This window comes from Carassius carassius, chromosome 40, assembly GCF_963082965.1.
Source record: "Carassius carassius chromosome 40, fCarCar2.1, whole genome shotgun sequence".
In the NCBI taxonomy this organism is placed as follows: Eukaryota; Metazoa; Chordata; class Actinopteri; order Cypriniformes; family Cyprinidae; genus Carassius; species Carassius carassius.
This window is the reverse complement of record NC_081794.1, coordinates 16,068,766-16,083,928: the sequence shown is the minus strand read 5'-3', so window position 1 is coordinate 16,083,928 and position 15,163 is coordinate 16,068,766. Positions and strand designations below refer to the sequence as shown.

General features: G+C 38.4%; 1 protein-coding gene across 2 annotated transcripts in view; it reads left to right on the top strand.

Moving 5' to 3' along the window:
* The first annotated feature begins 828 nt into the window (after positions 1-828).
* Positions 829-15,163, top strand: part of LOC132122218 (outer dynein arm-docking complex subunit 2-like) — a 54,799-nt gene continuing 40,464 nt past the window's right edge. Inside the window, exons 1-8 of one of the 2 annotated variants that reach the window (XM_059532212.1) lie at positions 829-968; positions 1,171-1,405; positions 1,567-1,724; positions 2,418-2,544; positions 2,778-2,884; positions 6,198-6,337; positions 7,464-7,580; positions 14,381-14,601. In XM_059532212.1, coding sequence (XP_059388195.1) covers positions 1,188-1,405; positions 1,567-1,724; positions 2,418-2,544; positions 2,778-2,884; positions 6,198-6,337; positions 7,464-7,580; positions 14,381-14,601 — 1,088 coding nt within the window. In that variant the 5' untranslated portion in view covers positions 829-968; positions 1,171-1,187. Of the gene's footprint in view, positions 973-1,170; positions 1,406-1,566; positions 1,725-2,417; positions 2,545-2,777; positions 2,885-6,197; positions 6,338-7,463; positions 7,581-14,380; positions 14,602-15,163 lie in introns of both variants that reach the window. The other variant, XM_059532211.1, reaches the window with a different exon arrangement.

Here is a 15,163-nt window from a genome sequence, read left to right as displayed (position 1 = left end):
AAATACTTATATTTTATACCGATTGACAGACATGAATAAATGAATTAAAAAAGTCTCTGCTCCCGTAATTTACCTTGTAAATTGAAGTCTAGTGGAAATGCTTGTAAATTTCCATGTAATATTAAATGCCTGGTGAAATTCTTAGTAATGATCTCTTGATCTGCAGCAAGAAGTGAAATCATTAATTCAGTAAGAGAGAATAATCTAAAGAGCACTATTTAAGTTAAAAAGCATGGAGATTTCTGCAATGTTAATCTCCAGGTCATCGGTGTGGTTTGGCAGTGAGCGAGAGAGGCTAATACACCTGGCACTAGGCCTTGCATCTGCATGATCTTAAAAATAGGGAGCTCCTGTTCGGTTTCGGTTCACTTGAAAGCTCATGAGTGAGACCTATCAAAGTTAAACCCAGCGTGAATAATGTTGTGCTGAATTCACTTATTTTGAGAGGCTGTACAGGCAGGATCAATGGGGAAATGAAGTCTTTTCTGTAGCCCAAATGCCTGTGTGTAATTTTCTGCCAAACCATACAGCACAGTACGGAAGTGTATAAAGAGCCTCTCAAAAGTGTGGTTCTGTGGCACTGGGCACGCAACCCCAGAGAGAAAACAAACAGTTGACATAATGCAGAAGCCTTTAACTCCGTCAGGTAAGCTCGTTTTGGCCCACACTTTTGTTTGCGTAGCAAAATCATCCTAATGTGAATGTTGATCAGTCATATACTGCACAATAAAGTGTTTCCTGCAAACACAGAAAGACAAATCTAAACGCTTTGCCGCCTACACTTCTTTTTGACCCTCTCTGCTCCTCGTTGTTATACCGTATCTTAGCAACCGAAGCCGGCTCGTAGCTCGTTTCTGTTTACTTGGTAACTGAAGGGAACGCCGAAAAGTTAGCAAGATAGCAATACAGCGACTTTGAGGAGGAAAACGCTTAGAAACGTTGTAGATACCTGTTTAGTCTCGTTTTTGGTGAGTAATAAACCGTTTCATAAATCGACCCTTCTAAGAAGGCTCACAAATATTGCGTCTTTAAAGTTTAACGTTAATAATAATCCGTCAGATGTGTGTGAAACACCACATACGAGTCCTCGCGATTTAATGCATGCACTGATATAGTTTTATCCTTCTCGTGTTTTATTAATAGTGTTCACTAACTCTGCTTTAATGTTAGGTTAAGATCCTGTTGTCATGGGTGAGACATTGTCTAAGGCAATCCAGTGGAGTTCTGATGGGGATAAACTCGAGGACAGCCCTCTGAATAATGACATACTGACTGAAATCCTGATCTTCACGGAGGACTTCGAAGACAGATACCCAAAGGAGGCCAGGATTCGGTTCAGGGAGCCTTTACAATGGGAAACATCTCTAGAAGCGGCTGATTTCACATCAGATATATATGACACCAGGTAATACCAATAACTGGAGTTCATGTTAGATGTGCAGTTGACTAGGCTCTAGAGAAATAAGAAAGATTACATCTAATTAAATTTTCTGCTTAGGCTATACAACAGGTTTTCAGATCATTTCTGATTTTTCTTGCCTATCCTTTGCTGTTTCTCTTTTTCAGAGGCGAAGCAGCTGTGTCCTTGGAAAGTGATGATAAGGGAAGTCCCCTTCTCCAACTGAGTCCACCTGACATCACAGTGCACTCATTTTATCATCTCTCCAACCTTTTGCAGCTAAGCAAAGATAAAAAGATGAAGGAGATCCGGGCCTGTTTGGAAGGTGATACTTTAAGTTCTAATTTGTCTGAAGTAACCTATTATTCTGTTATACCAAATTTTTGTAACCATTAGAAATATTAACACATTTGCAGCCTTCATCATTCCAATGCTTGCAATTATTTATGATGGAAGATGTGGAAGCCGGAAATCTGAGACCAAATTGAGCAGATTTGATTTTTTATTTTTTTTTTAAACCTGGAACTAAAAACATAAAATGAGTACTATTTTTACTATTTAATGAGTTTTGTGAAGCTTGGGTGCTGCTGTCATTAAAAAAAAAATACTAAGACTGAAATTCATGTTATTTTTTAGTTCAGTTTTAATCGAGAATATAACTTGTAATAAAAAAGTCAGTATTAATTATACAAATGTGAAATAGAAGGATTTTCACTAGTGGTCTTTGGCTTTTTGACCACAGTTTTTAAAGCAAATTTTCCATCTGAAGATTAATTCCAGACATGTTTCCTGCAGCTGTTGGCTAACATTTCAATGTGTAGTCGATAAGCTTTTGCTAAAGTTTAGTGGGCTGTTGTTTGTCCCAGTAGTACCAGTGTTTTTTATACTGACACCTATCGCCCTGGTTCCAAGAGTCTTGGAATGAAACCTGCAATGGGGCTAAGGGAAAAAAACTGAGATGAGTGGAAGTGTTTTATATGACAAGCAGGTGTGAATAATATGTGTTAATGGCCAACAGTTAACAGGGAGCCAATAAAGAAGATCTTTGGGCCCATCTCTCCCACAATACATGAAGACAAGCTATTCAATATCCTGCATCAGCTGGACGGGGAGCTGTTAAGCATTGCTGTGAGACCGATCACTGGGTAAACACTCTTACTGTATGCATATACTGTACAATGCCTGTAATCAAAGCATCCAGCCATGCTTTAATATATTTTTATATATATTTACAATGAAGATACTAAAAAAAGTTACTTCTTAATCTACAGCACTTGACAAGTAATGTTTTCACTTTAGAGTTGTGCGTGCATTCATAGCTATATTACTGTTACTGGTTAATGAGCTGTATTTTTGTTGTGTGTGTGTTTTTGTCCAGAGAGGGCAGGCTAAGCCCAGCAGCTGTTAATACAGAGGTAGATCTGTTGAAGAGATTCTGTAGAACAGGAGAAAAGCGGGTGCTGAAGTCTGTGAGCTACACATCAGGTTTGTATTATCCTCACTTTCCCCCCCTCCATCACTTCTGCTCACTTTATCTCATTCTGTCACTCACTCACTTCCAGACTTATTTTAACCCCCAATCTGATTAATCTCGTTTCTCTCTTACATATTTCTCCCTCACTCTCTCTTTCTCTCTCAAGCAAGTGATCATAGTTTTCCGGCATGAATGAGAGTTGTTGGACTAAAGTAATTTAGTCATTGGGAAAAATGGAGACAACTTCTCACTTGCGACTGTCAGACATGGCTGCAAATGCTTGACTAATGCCTTGTAAACTCAGTATTTTTTTCTTGTTTTCCAGTACCAAAAATTTCATAAGATATTAAGTCTTCGTATAAATGTATTAAATTCAGTGAGCTTATGCTTAAAACGAGAAAAAAAGATCTTCTAAGAGGGTAATTAAAATATATATATTTTTCATTTTAAATTAAGCTTATATTTTACAACATTTAAAAAAACAACTCGTAAACAAGAATTAAAAACAGTTTGCACCAGTTTTCGTACTTTTGTCTATTTTATGTGTGTTTCAATTACGAACACATTAAGCAGACCTACTCTAACAAAAACTAGATGTATGCCGCTAATGTGGCTGTTAGTGATGATGTGCAGAGCTGTGACAGAAAGAGTGGTGCTGAGTTAAATGTGGCCACTGAACCATCACAGTTCCCGTTGGCCAAAGAGAAATTGAATCAAGAGAGGTTGGTGTCAGATAGCTTAAAAGATGGATTTGTAGAGACAACTGAGGTGACCGTTGGCCCCAGTGAAATGCTCACAGTCCCACTTTCAGAGTTGAACCGCATGCAGGTGCGCGGGGCCGATATCCATGCTGATGTAAAACAAACAGCCTACCGTAAATGAAATCAAATCAAACTGATATCAGAGTTCAGCAAACAGTATTTCTCAAGGCGTTAGAGGATTTAGTTAATGATTATGAAGACTAAAGAGTGTTCTAGGCTAGTGAACTAGGGGTGGGCGGAATGACCAAAAAATTATATCATGGTATTTTTCAAAATTAAACAGGTTTCACGGTATATTGTTTTTTTTTTTTTTTTTTTTTTTTATGCATGACCGGGTGTAAACAACATTTTCTATTGATTCAGAGAGGAAATAGGCTACAGCAGTAGATTGACTTAGAATGCCCTAATTTACTGTCATGATGAGAGAATATTGTAGAAAAATTCCACTCTAAATAGTGACGAAATACGACCCATTAATACATGTTAACCAGAAGTCACTCATTCATGATCTCGATATCTTCTGCATGTACAGTAGATTCATGTTGAGCAGCTATGCGGTGGTTTTGGCTATATTACTATTTTGTCTCATGCAGCCCACTACCTGTGTATGAGTAACACAAAACAAAACAAAAAAAACCTTCCAAACAAAGAGTGCATAATAATCACAGACGAACTATGCTCATATTTATAATTCCAAACAATCAGTAAGCAACAGGTTCTTGGAATTGCTGTTTTGTACTCATTTATTGACGAGTCGGCAGCGGTATGGCCAGCTGAAGATGATGCTTCTCTGCCGCTCACTGCACAGAACAGACACAGAGAGACGACACTGTGCCGAGAGAGTCAGACCTCATGCTCGCGGGGCAGCACTGGTGACATCATCCAACTGAATCATAGCTAATGTTTCTCAGTATTTATATTCTATGGGAAAAAAGCAGCTAAAAGCATCTGGGAGTTTCTAAATCTAGCGCAAAAGTCGTGCTTGTGTGTGTGTGTGTGCCACAAGAGCTGATGGCAGCAGGCGGTGGATATTGGTGTCGGGCGGTCAGTGGATATTGTGGACGAGTTCTTCTGTGTCATCACGTTCTACAGCTTCAGCCTCTTAACTTTCATGCTTCGTAACACATACAGCTGTGTCCTCGCCACGTGAAAAGATACCCCTCTCAGACACATTCCAAACATTATTTAAACAACACCGGTATTTTTTAAAAAAAATTCATATAAGAAAAAATAAACACCGGTATTCGGTATGAACCGGTATACAGCCCAGCACTAGATTGAACTATATTCAGTTAAACAGATTCGTTATTTTCTTGACAGTACCAGAAGACTGGCAAAATTTATCAGAAAATTTCAATTTCTATAAAATTTTGTGGGCAAAAAAACATCCTTGTCCGTTGTCATTAATGTAGTGGTCTGTGAAGTCGATTTCAAACCGAGCAGCTTTCTGTTGGTCTATTTGGGGAATTTGTGTGACCAAGTTGATCCCAATATGAAATGTGCATGAGAAAATCTTTTGATTTCAAAACTTGATTTCAACCGAACTACTAGATTTAGTAAATGTGTCAACACATTAAGAAATCTCCGGCCATTTTTTGGGCAGATTATCCCGGGCAAAATCCAGAAAGTTCTCTAGGAATCAGTGCAACTGGGAATTTTCCGTGAGGTTGAAAGATTTCCCAAAGCAGGTTTTAAACAGACTCGTCACGTTGAACAACATAAAACTGCTTGTTTTGTTTTGCATTGCTACTCTACTTACAGTACACAATGGACCTTTTTTGCCTCTGAACTTTCACTAATGTGACCACATCTTTAAGATCGAAACATTCGTTTTCCAGGGTAGTTTTCCCAATAAGAAACTCGCAAAACTTAGTAGTTCTGATCATTTAAGTTCTTATTGGCTTATGATTTACACTCTTACAGTAAATGTCAAAAAACTTTTCTCTCTGCCTCACAGTAAGTCTTCAAGCCATCACCATTAGTGGCAATTCTGGATATCCTTTAAATATAACATGTCTGTATTCAAGTCTCCACAACATGGAAACCATTACATATGTCAGATTTCAGTTTACAAAGAGATTCATCAATTCTTCCTTTCTCCCTGAGGAGAACGGGCAGATTTGCTGTGCCATAACAATCAACTGTTTTTGGAAAGAGGAGTACGGCCTGCAAATTTTGAATGATGGATGTGGCTTCTTTTGACAAATGTGTCCCCATATGCTGAGTAAAAATTGGAAGCTTCTACGCAAATAAAAAGGGGGGGCACCGTGAGGATGCGCAGGGTGGTTTGGAGCATGTGGAGAATCGGCGGGGAGTGTTTGGCGAGGGTGATTTATCTTGGGGTTATGTCTGCAGCAGCTCAGTCCTGAAGAACAATCAGTCATCTTCACTGGCAGGGCTACTGGGAGAGAGTGTCCATCTGTCCCGGTGGGAGCCAGCACTGTAAAAACTTTCCAAAACTCAAGTTTTATTGCAAATATTTACTGTCGAGAGGTGACAACGGTGCACTAATTTACCATTTGACACAATATACAAATCTCTAAAGCATTAATCTTGCCTCCAGATTACGTGTTCTCCAATGGTTGTCGTTCTCCACCGTGGAGGCAGATGGATGGAGATATCTGCTCCCTTATAATTGAGACCTGTGACACAGAGCCCACGCTGTTCATCACTTGCAGTACAAGCGGAGTTTTCTTCGATGAGGTGAGAAAACTGTCAAGAAAGTAATAACAGTCATTTGGTATGTTGGTTTTAGGTTGAATTTAGATGGGAACACAATTCTCTTGTGTTAAGCAAAACACGTTTGCTACATTGGTGTCAAAAATGATGGAGTTCAGCTACATAAGGTATCATCTGCCATTAGTAATCAGTTTCAGAAGTTTGGACATTCCCTCAGTCGATTATATATTGTATTTTGAAAGCCAATTAAAGAGGAGGTTGATAATCGAAACAGGGCATATCCCAACAAGCCTGACCTGAGCACCTAGCAGATGGAAATTAATGCATCCCATCGGAATGCTGAATGATGCAATGAGATTTCTGAATCTGAAACGTGTCAGGCTGTCAAGAGAGCAAATTATGGTAGACAATTTGATCATACACAATGTGCTCTTAATGTGTTTGAAAGGTATGGTATACAAACACTTTTCCAGAACATGAGGTAAGCGAAACTGAAAGCTTTAGACATGACAGTTATATGATTCTGTTCCAGATCTGCTTCTCTTGCTGTGTTTAGTGTTTCGAGCCACCCCACAGAACTAAATATGTGTGCAATTAATCAAAAGCAACATTTCACACACCACAATATATTTCATTCAGTGTGCCACTTAATCAAGTACATATCATACACATCAAGTCTATTTTTGTCCTGGTGTTTCTTTCTTCAATCTAATTTCTCTCCCCCTCCACTTCTCTCTAAATGTCTGTAATTTTTGGAGTCTCTTGTCTTCGTCTGTGTTCTGTTCAATGCTTTCTGACACTCACCTGTTCATTGTACATTTGAGGTCAGTTTCAATCTACTGCAAATGACAGTGATGCTAATTGTTTAGATTAGATATTTAATCAGAACAATTCACATCTGAACCTCAGAGATTAAAAGTTGAAAGTATAGTTATGTCCGTGCATTTGTGTGAAGCTGATGGACGATTTATGTGTGTGTTAAGTGAGTGTTGAACCTTTTCCCTTGCTCTTTCACTTGTCTTTTTCAAATATGACGTTATGATTGAGATGTATATTGTAACCTGACTTATATCTCAGCCAAAAATACTAATACACCATTGGAAATGTTGTCAATTTGTGTTTAAACTTGCATTATGATTTTATTTTCCAGAGAATCCACGGAGAAGGAGGTGTGAACTACTATATGAGAAAAAGTGAACTCTACAAAGACATTATTACACTTCTGAAAAACATGTCTCCCCATTTTGCTGCGGCTGCTAATGAACAGGTATTGCTCAACACCACAGGAATACAGCATCTTATCTCTTTCAGCATATATCAATCCTTATTTCCTCAGTTGTTGGTTGGCATTGTTGGGTTTCCATTTCTCTCATCGTTTTAGTTATCCTCTTCCACTGCATTTGGTCTTAAAATGCTCCAGATGGCAATTTTCTGAACACATGACAGTGATTTCATTATAGTGTCTGCTGCACACCGCAGGGCTTTGGATATCCTAACCATGCTCTGGGCAATCCTAACATGTGAATGACATAATTCATGGGTATGCACCTATTATCCAAAATTTGACAACACAATTGTGACAAACTTATATAATCCATCTAACATTAAAAAAGACATTAGTGGTCATTAATTGCACATCTCAGATACCAGATTGGTTTTTTCATCTACCTATAAGTATTTGAAAGGCTGATGAGATTTGTGAGTACTGAAAAAGCTTGGTGCTCAATAGCGGTGGTCTGGATAGCCTGAAATTTCTGGCATTAGAGACAGATGACATCATCATGAGAGTATGCCATAATCTTGACAGACACGTGCAGCCAAGTAGAAGTCTGCTATTAGTGAAACTGAGTGGATGTCATTGATAGTATATTGCTCCTAGTAGAATGATGTGTTAGTGATGTTTATAAATTAGCAGTTAGCAATTATGATGTGGAATGGTGCAAGTTACCAGAAGACTGCAAGTGCCCAAATAGCTTGGTTTTGATTTAGTTAAGGTATACTACCTTTCAAAGGTTTGATGTCAGTAAGATTTGTTTTTAGTAAGCAATTAATATTTTTTTATCTGGTAAGAATACATTAAATTGGTCAGATGTGACAGGAAAGACATTTAGAATTTTACAAAAGAATTCAAATTAACTTACTATTCATCAAAGAGTCATTTCAGCACATTTTTAACATTGATATTAATAGGAAATGATTCTTGACCACCAAATCAGCATATTAAAAGGATTTCTGGAAAAGCATTTAACCTCAAAGAGAAGAGCGAGGAAGAGCAGAAATAAATCACATTTTCAGTCAGTTTTATTCAGATAGCGCTTTCAACGAAACAATCTTTCAAAGCGTCTTTACAGAAAATCATAATGTTCATGTTTATAATCTTAATATTTTGACGTTTAATAAATTAGAGCTGGGTAATAATATAGTTTAAATTGCAATAATAAAAAGAATGATATTTGCTAAATAGTATTTATAGTATATATTTGTGTAGACTGTATGTATGCAGGTAGGATAAACGTATTTTCCCAAAATATATTAAAATAAATAAGATTTCATAAGATTTTCACTGTATTTCTGATCAAATAAATGCAGCCTTGCTAGAAAATCTTACCAATCTTAAATTTTTTGAATGGTGGTGTACATGTATAGCTTTTCATGTTTTAATATTTTATTTCTAATATCCGCAGTTTTGTCATAGGCATATGGGAAGTGCTCGGACACATTGTAAGGAGTTCTAGCACCTCAGTCATCCTCTCTTTTCTTTTACTAATTTGTCTAAAGGCAAATAAAGGCAAAAATGCTAAATAATAATAACACTAATAACAGCTTATAAAAAGAACATGTATTAAACATGTAGGCTACTGATTCAGATATTCATTATGAATTTAAAATATTTGCACACAGACTCAAGGAAAGAGGCCAAGGCTTCAAACATAGACCCACAAACAGCAGAGCTGTCCTTCAACTGGCAGCAGTGTGCTCCTGCTCGATCCTCAGCCTGTGGTGTGAGCCTGTGAGGTATGCAGCCTAAGATTAATCACAGCTGAGGAGAAGAGGAAGGGGAAAGAGGGGACAACCGAATGTCTACACTTCTCTCTGTGCACAGAGTGTCTGCTTGTCACAATAACCAAGAGAGAGACCGATGAAGAGACTGAGCTGGGGAGCGAGGGAGTTCTCTCCTCTGTCACTGGGCTATTATTCACATCACCACAGTGTGAAAGAATGTGAGAACAGGCCAGTTAGTCAGACCCCTCTGAATTAAGTAAAAGATAAATTAACAAATTGGGTCTCCGATAATGGCCTCAAGATGTGGTGAAAAGTGTTTATTGCTTGAGATATGATATCCTATTTCTCTTCACTGACATAATGTATTTGTTGGAAAAATGTTTTGTTTTACAGCACCAAATATTTAGTCATATTACACGAGATTTTACAGACAAGAATTATAGCAAAAAATATTTGTAAATATACAAAATCTTTAAGAAATTACCATTTTCTTTCTTTTCATGTGTGCATGCATATGTTGTTGTTTTTTTGTGGGGGGTTGACTCAATGTTGTCCAGATTTGTCTTCAGCTTTATCAGTAGCGCAGCTCAGTAAATGCCTTTTTGTTGATGCACACCAAAGACTTGTACTTTTCTTTTCTTAAAACAAAGTCCTCAGATCCACGCTAATGTTTTATGCCGATCGTTGGCGGTTTTATAACCGACATAATTCTGTCCTTGAGCAATATAAACGGAAACTCCATCATCGAGACAGATTTCTCTTTATGTTCGTTGCTAAATGATGGTGATGTTATCTCTCGCCGTTATAGTTTGCAGATGGAAAGTGAAGGCAGACAGAAAGATTACTGCTCTACCATATAGTAATGGCTATTGTCTAGCGCTACTCTGCCGGTGTAAAAAAAAAAACTCTGTCTGGTGCTCCTGACAGTTACTTTGAGGACAAAAAGTATAAAATGTTCCTTTCATCTATTCGTTCTGCATTCAGAGCCAAACACAAACTAAGCCTGCTGCTGAATATTACCTTTACTCTCAGCAGTGATGTCCAAGTTAAACTCCGTCAGGTCCAGGACAGGCTTCATCTTCCTCACTTGAGGAACAGTTCCCATGAGTCTGTGCTCGGTAGCTCTGCTCACCTCCCATAACTCTTAGCTCTGATGAATGTTCGGTCTAAGTGTGCTATCATTCTAAAGCTCTATGAGAAAAAGCTGAAGTAGAGCTATATGCTGTACTTGCTTATTTGACACTTTGTCTCTTGATCAACATCCTTTAAGTCCTAGAGCAACATCCTCAGCAACCAATCAAAACCCTAACGCTCTAAACTCATAAAGCAATGATTGAATAATACGAATGTTGTCTTAGGAACAACATGTTGATAAAGGAACATGTTCTACTTGTGTAAATCATGTCAGGCTGTTTATTTGGTACATAACAGTCAGTCACTGTCATACTTGCTATTGCTGAAAGGTGTTTTTTTATATTACCGTTCTTATCGAGAACTACTGAACAGATGGTGTGATATTCTAGAATGAGTTTTCCTTGCCATGTTGCTTTTGGCTTGCTCACTGGGGGTATTAAGGCACTATTTTCTGCAAAGCTGCTTTGAAACAATATGTATTGCCGAGAAAAAAAAGAAAAGAAAAAGAATGAGGTGAATATTCTCATTGCGGTTTAAGTGTTTGGTTTTTGAACAAGGCTGGATATGTGCTAGCAGGTTGAGTTCGATTATTGGTGGCAGTGAGGAGAAAGAGTTTATTATTCTTTGAAGCGATGATGCCAGGCAGGCGGTTCGCCGTGCGAGCGTTTGTGTGCGTAAAAATGCCCACCAGACTTTCATGTTTTATTATGCCAGCGGGCGGGAGCTCAACCATGAGCGCTAGCAGCTGACGGGTGATGGACAGAGGCCGTAAAGAGAGAGCCATAAAAGTAGTCTGCTTAGACACAAATCAAACCCCTCTTTGTTCTCCATATTTTGCATTGGTTCCTTGTTTTCTATGTCTTTCTTTCCATGTCTTTCTAAGGTCTTCCAAACACATTTCTACAAGGCTACATATGAGAGTTCTCATCTTTGGTCAAGACTTTCATCACCTTCTACAAATACATGTTTATCCACCTGAAACGAACCCGTTACATTAAGGCGCATGTTGATTTGAGTGCAGATAATGCTTTTAGTTGCACTATGGGACTCTTGTAACTTGAAAAGTTCAGCAGAGAATAGGCTCTGGATTGCAGCCTGAGTTTGCTGTAATAAGTCTCAGACACGCTCTAGTCCTTCAGCCATCAGTCAAGCACCGGACCGTGATTATTCAGCCCAGAAACCCTCAGCACACACACCAGCTCTCAGCCAAAGACAACAAGCTGTATCTCCTAACATATCAGCTGCGTGAAGAACCGATGCGTTTTTATGCTTTTATCAGATCAGACACTTTTAATCTAACAAGCACAGCCAGGGCTGAGCAGAAGGTGTCGTTCATCAGGCAAAAGATATCGTACTCTACTGCTTTGTCAGACTTTGACAGGAAGACTGTCGCTCTCTTCCAAAACCTAGTAAGCTTCCTCTAAAGGAGGTTGTATTTCAGTACATCATAGAGACACTCTCAATGCGAAGGTTGTTTCAAAAGTTGACTTATTTATGCTGCCTTGAAAGAAATTTAGAAACCACAAATTCTAATGCAGAATTCTGTGTGTCCTTTGAAAAGCAATGAAAAACATATCCAAGATAACAATCAGCACAACCACAACCACAACCAGCACAATCATTTTCAACATTGATAATAATAAGAAATGTTTCTTGAGCACATCAGCATATTAGAATGATTTCTGAAGGATCATGTGACATTGAAGACTGGAATAATGACTGCTGAAAATTTAGCATTTCCATCCGTTTTTATAATTGAATTTGTATAATATTTTACAAAACTAAATCACATAAATGCAGCCTAAAGCCTGGTTCACACGGCAGGATAATTAGGCCGATTTTAGCCCCGATTCACCCCTTCCGACAATCTTAAGGTTGCTCCGATTAGATCAGATATTCCTGCCGTGTGTGGTGTGTTAAGACTGTTCTCCTCTGCTCGGAAGGACGTCGGGACCGCTCCGATCTCAAATCGGGGATATCCAACATGTTGGATTTATTTTGCCCGATTTCTTCTCATGTGTGGTGTCCCTCGAGGACAAACGATCACGCAGCCTGTGGACTGTGGCGTGTAGCCAATCAGAAAGCGAGGTGACGAGGCGGCGAGGAAGTACCGGGTAATAAAATCAAAACAGCCGGTGGCATGGCGCACCAGAAAGTCGATGGGTATAACTACATCCAAAACTGCAGTCCACCAAAGTACATGGAAACGAATATATGAATGTTTATTTCAACGGTAATTAATCAGTGTAGTACGTAACGACATTTCTATGAGATAAAATAACAACTCACCTCCATATCATGATGTAGCAAGTATACGTTAGTCCATGCTCGCGTTTTCTTGTGGGTTTTTTTTTCGGTTAAAAACAAAGGACAAACTATGGCCACTGCATCCTCTTCGTCCGCCATGATTGTTTACTCTGAAGTCATGTTTGATCTCGAGGGATTTTGCGAGATTTCCCGTCTGACCTGGGAATGACACACTGTACGAGCAAAACTGCTAGACCCGTGATTTTTTATCGCCGTGTGTGGGGTCTCTCAGGTTTGGAAAATCGGCTGACAATTTTAAAATCGTCCCGTGTGAACCAGTCTTAAGAGACTTCTAAGAACATTTAAAATATTAAAGAGCCCAAACTTTAGAACAGTAGTGAATATAAATATAAAATATTATACATTTTATGTAGATTGAGTAAAATATACAAATTGTTTATAAAGATTTTGACCTAAATATTGTGTATATTTATGCATATTAGAGTAATGCATCATCAGTTGTGAGAAGTCAGCTCACACTGGGTTTTGAAATAGACTTCTTTTGTCTGGCAAATTTCTTTCTTTGTCTGTCTTTCTTTCTTTCTTTCTTTCTTTCATAGAAAGATTTTGTAGTAGTTTGTGGTTTATTGAGCACTTTTCGAGGTTTATTCTTGATATTCAGGCTTCGGTTTGGGATGCCATACTGGAGAGTTCACTCTCCCTACTTGGTCTTGGACAGGGATTTTTGCAGGTTTATTACTTCAATTATAATATTAAAGGTGGGTGGAGTGGTATAAGGAAATGGATATAAATTTGGCTGTTCTTAACTTTGGCCTTCTTTAGGCCAGACAAGCTCATGAAAGGCACAAAGTGTGCTTAGCCAAGCTGGATCTACACAGAGTCCCTTGTGCCATATTAAAAGCTTTTTCCCTTGTGTACTCTTTCTGAACTCTTCCTCTCTCATACTATTCTCTCTTCTTCTTGCACTTTTTGTTACGTTTTCTCACTACATCTCTCTAAATGATGGAACCAGTGAAGGGCTGATGGCAGGTGCCTCTGACTAAAATCTTTCTTGCCTTTTAACCATACATATTTTCGCCTGTTTAGCTTCTCACAAAGTTAATAAAGAAGTAGGAGTAAGAGAAAGAAAGAGTGTTTTATAATTTCAAAAAATCATTGTTGAGTTACTTTGCTGCAAAGGCTCCACTGACTGGGTGCCAAATTTCCAGCTGCAGTTCAAGAATGTACAGAAACAATAAACCTCTCATATTGTATAGCCAATTAACAGAACACATTTTGGAAATGTTTCTATTTTTTTTTTTTTTTCATTTACTCTCATAACTCAATGGCAGGATTGTTTTTCTGGCAGTGGACTGTGGAGAAAGTCTGTATTATATAAATGTTCAGGGATACAAATTCATAAGTGGGATTATGTTTTTATATGTCCCTTTTTTAGAATGAAAAGTCTGCGTTGTGATGAGTGTGTGATGGGCCTCCCCAATAAAGAGACAATATGTCAGATGTAAAATGGAAAATAAGATTGCATTCACGAAGAACTTTGTTAAATGAAGAATACTTGAATGAAGAACTCTTTTAACTACCCAAGTCTGTGTGTTTGGTACAACTTGAGACATGTCCTGTTCCTAACTATGTTGTTTCTTTTTTATTCACTCTTTTCTACAGGACTTTGCCATTCAAGATGTGCCATCCGCTAAAAAGATCGTACATGTGGAAACAGTTGATGTTGGGGAAACAGGCCAAACCCTGAAGTCTTACGGCCATGAGGAAAAGAATGTGCCTGAGAAGGTGAGACAACAGCTTGCGCGGAACAAGCCGGGCGGTAGGAAGAAGAAATTAGAACCATCTTTGAAATGGAAGAACCTCGGCCTCACGTCTTCTTATGAGTAAGTGATTTTTCCAAATCCCAGTGGACTCCCAAAAAACCATCACAGCTTTAACATCAGAGGCCACGATGCTTGCTGGAGTGCTGCATGCATTCTACATACTGTTTGTCTACATACTCTATAGATACACAAATTAACAGTCAACCAGACTTGTTTATATGTCTACACTAGTGGCTGTTCTCTTGTGAGTGTCAGTTGGTGAAATCATGACATAGCTATCCATAGTGGCAGTCAGCTGATAAAGCCAGAGTTGATCACTCAGGCATGTGTTTTCCTCCTTGGATTGATCTAGCAGACAAATCAGCCCTTTGGCTATTTCAACACTTGTTACTGGTAAACCTCCTCTGACCAGTCATCTAGGATTTCCAAAACAATAATCCTTTGTTTTGGAGAAATAAGAATTTCCCAGATGTGAACATTTTTACGCTGTTCTGCCAGAACCAAACTTGCATTTAAATGATGTAAGCTTTCTCTGTAAGGTGTCACAGAACTAGACACACTCTAGAGAGCTACTGAAGGCTGAAACAAACATATTACCTAATGGGAGAAACAAATCAATTAA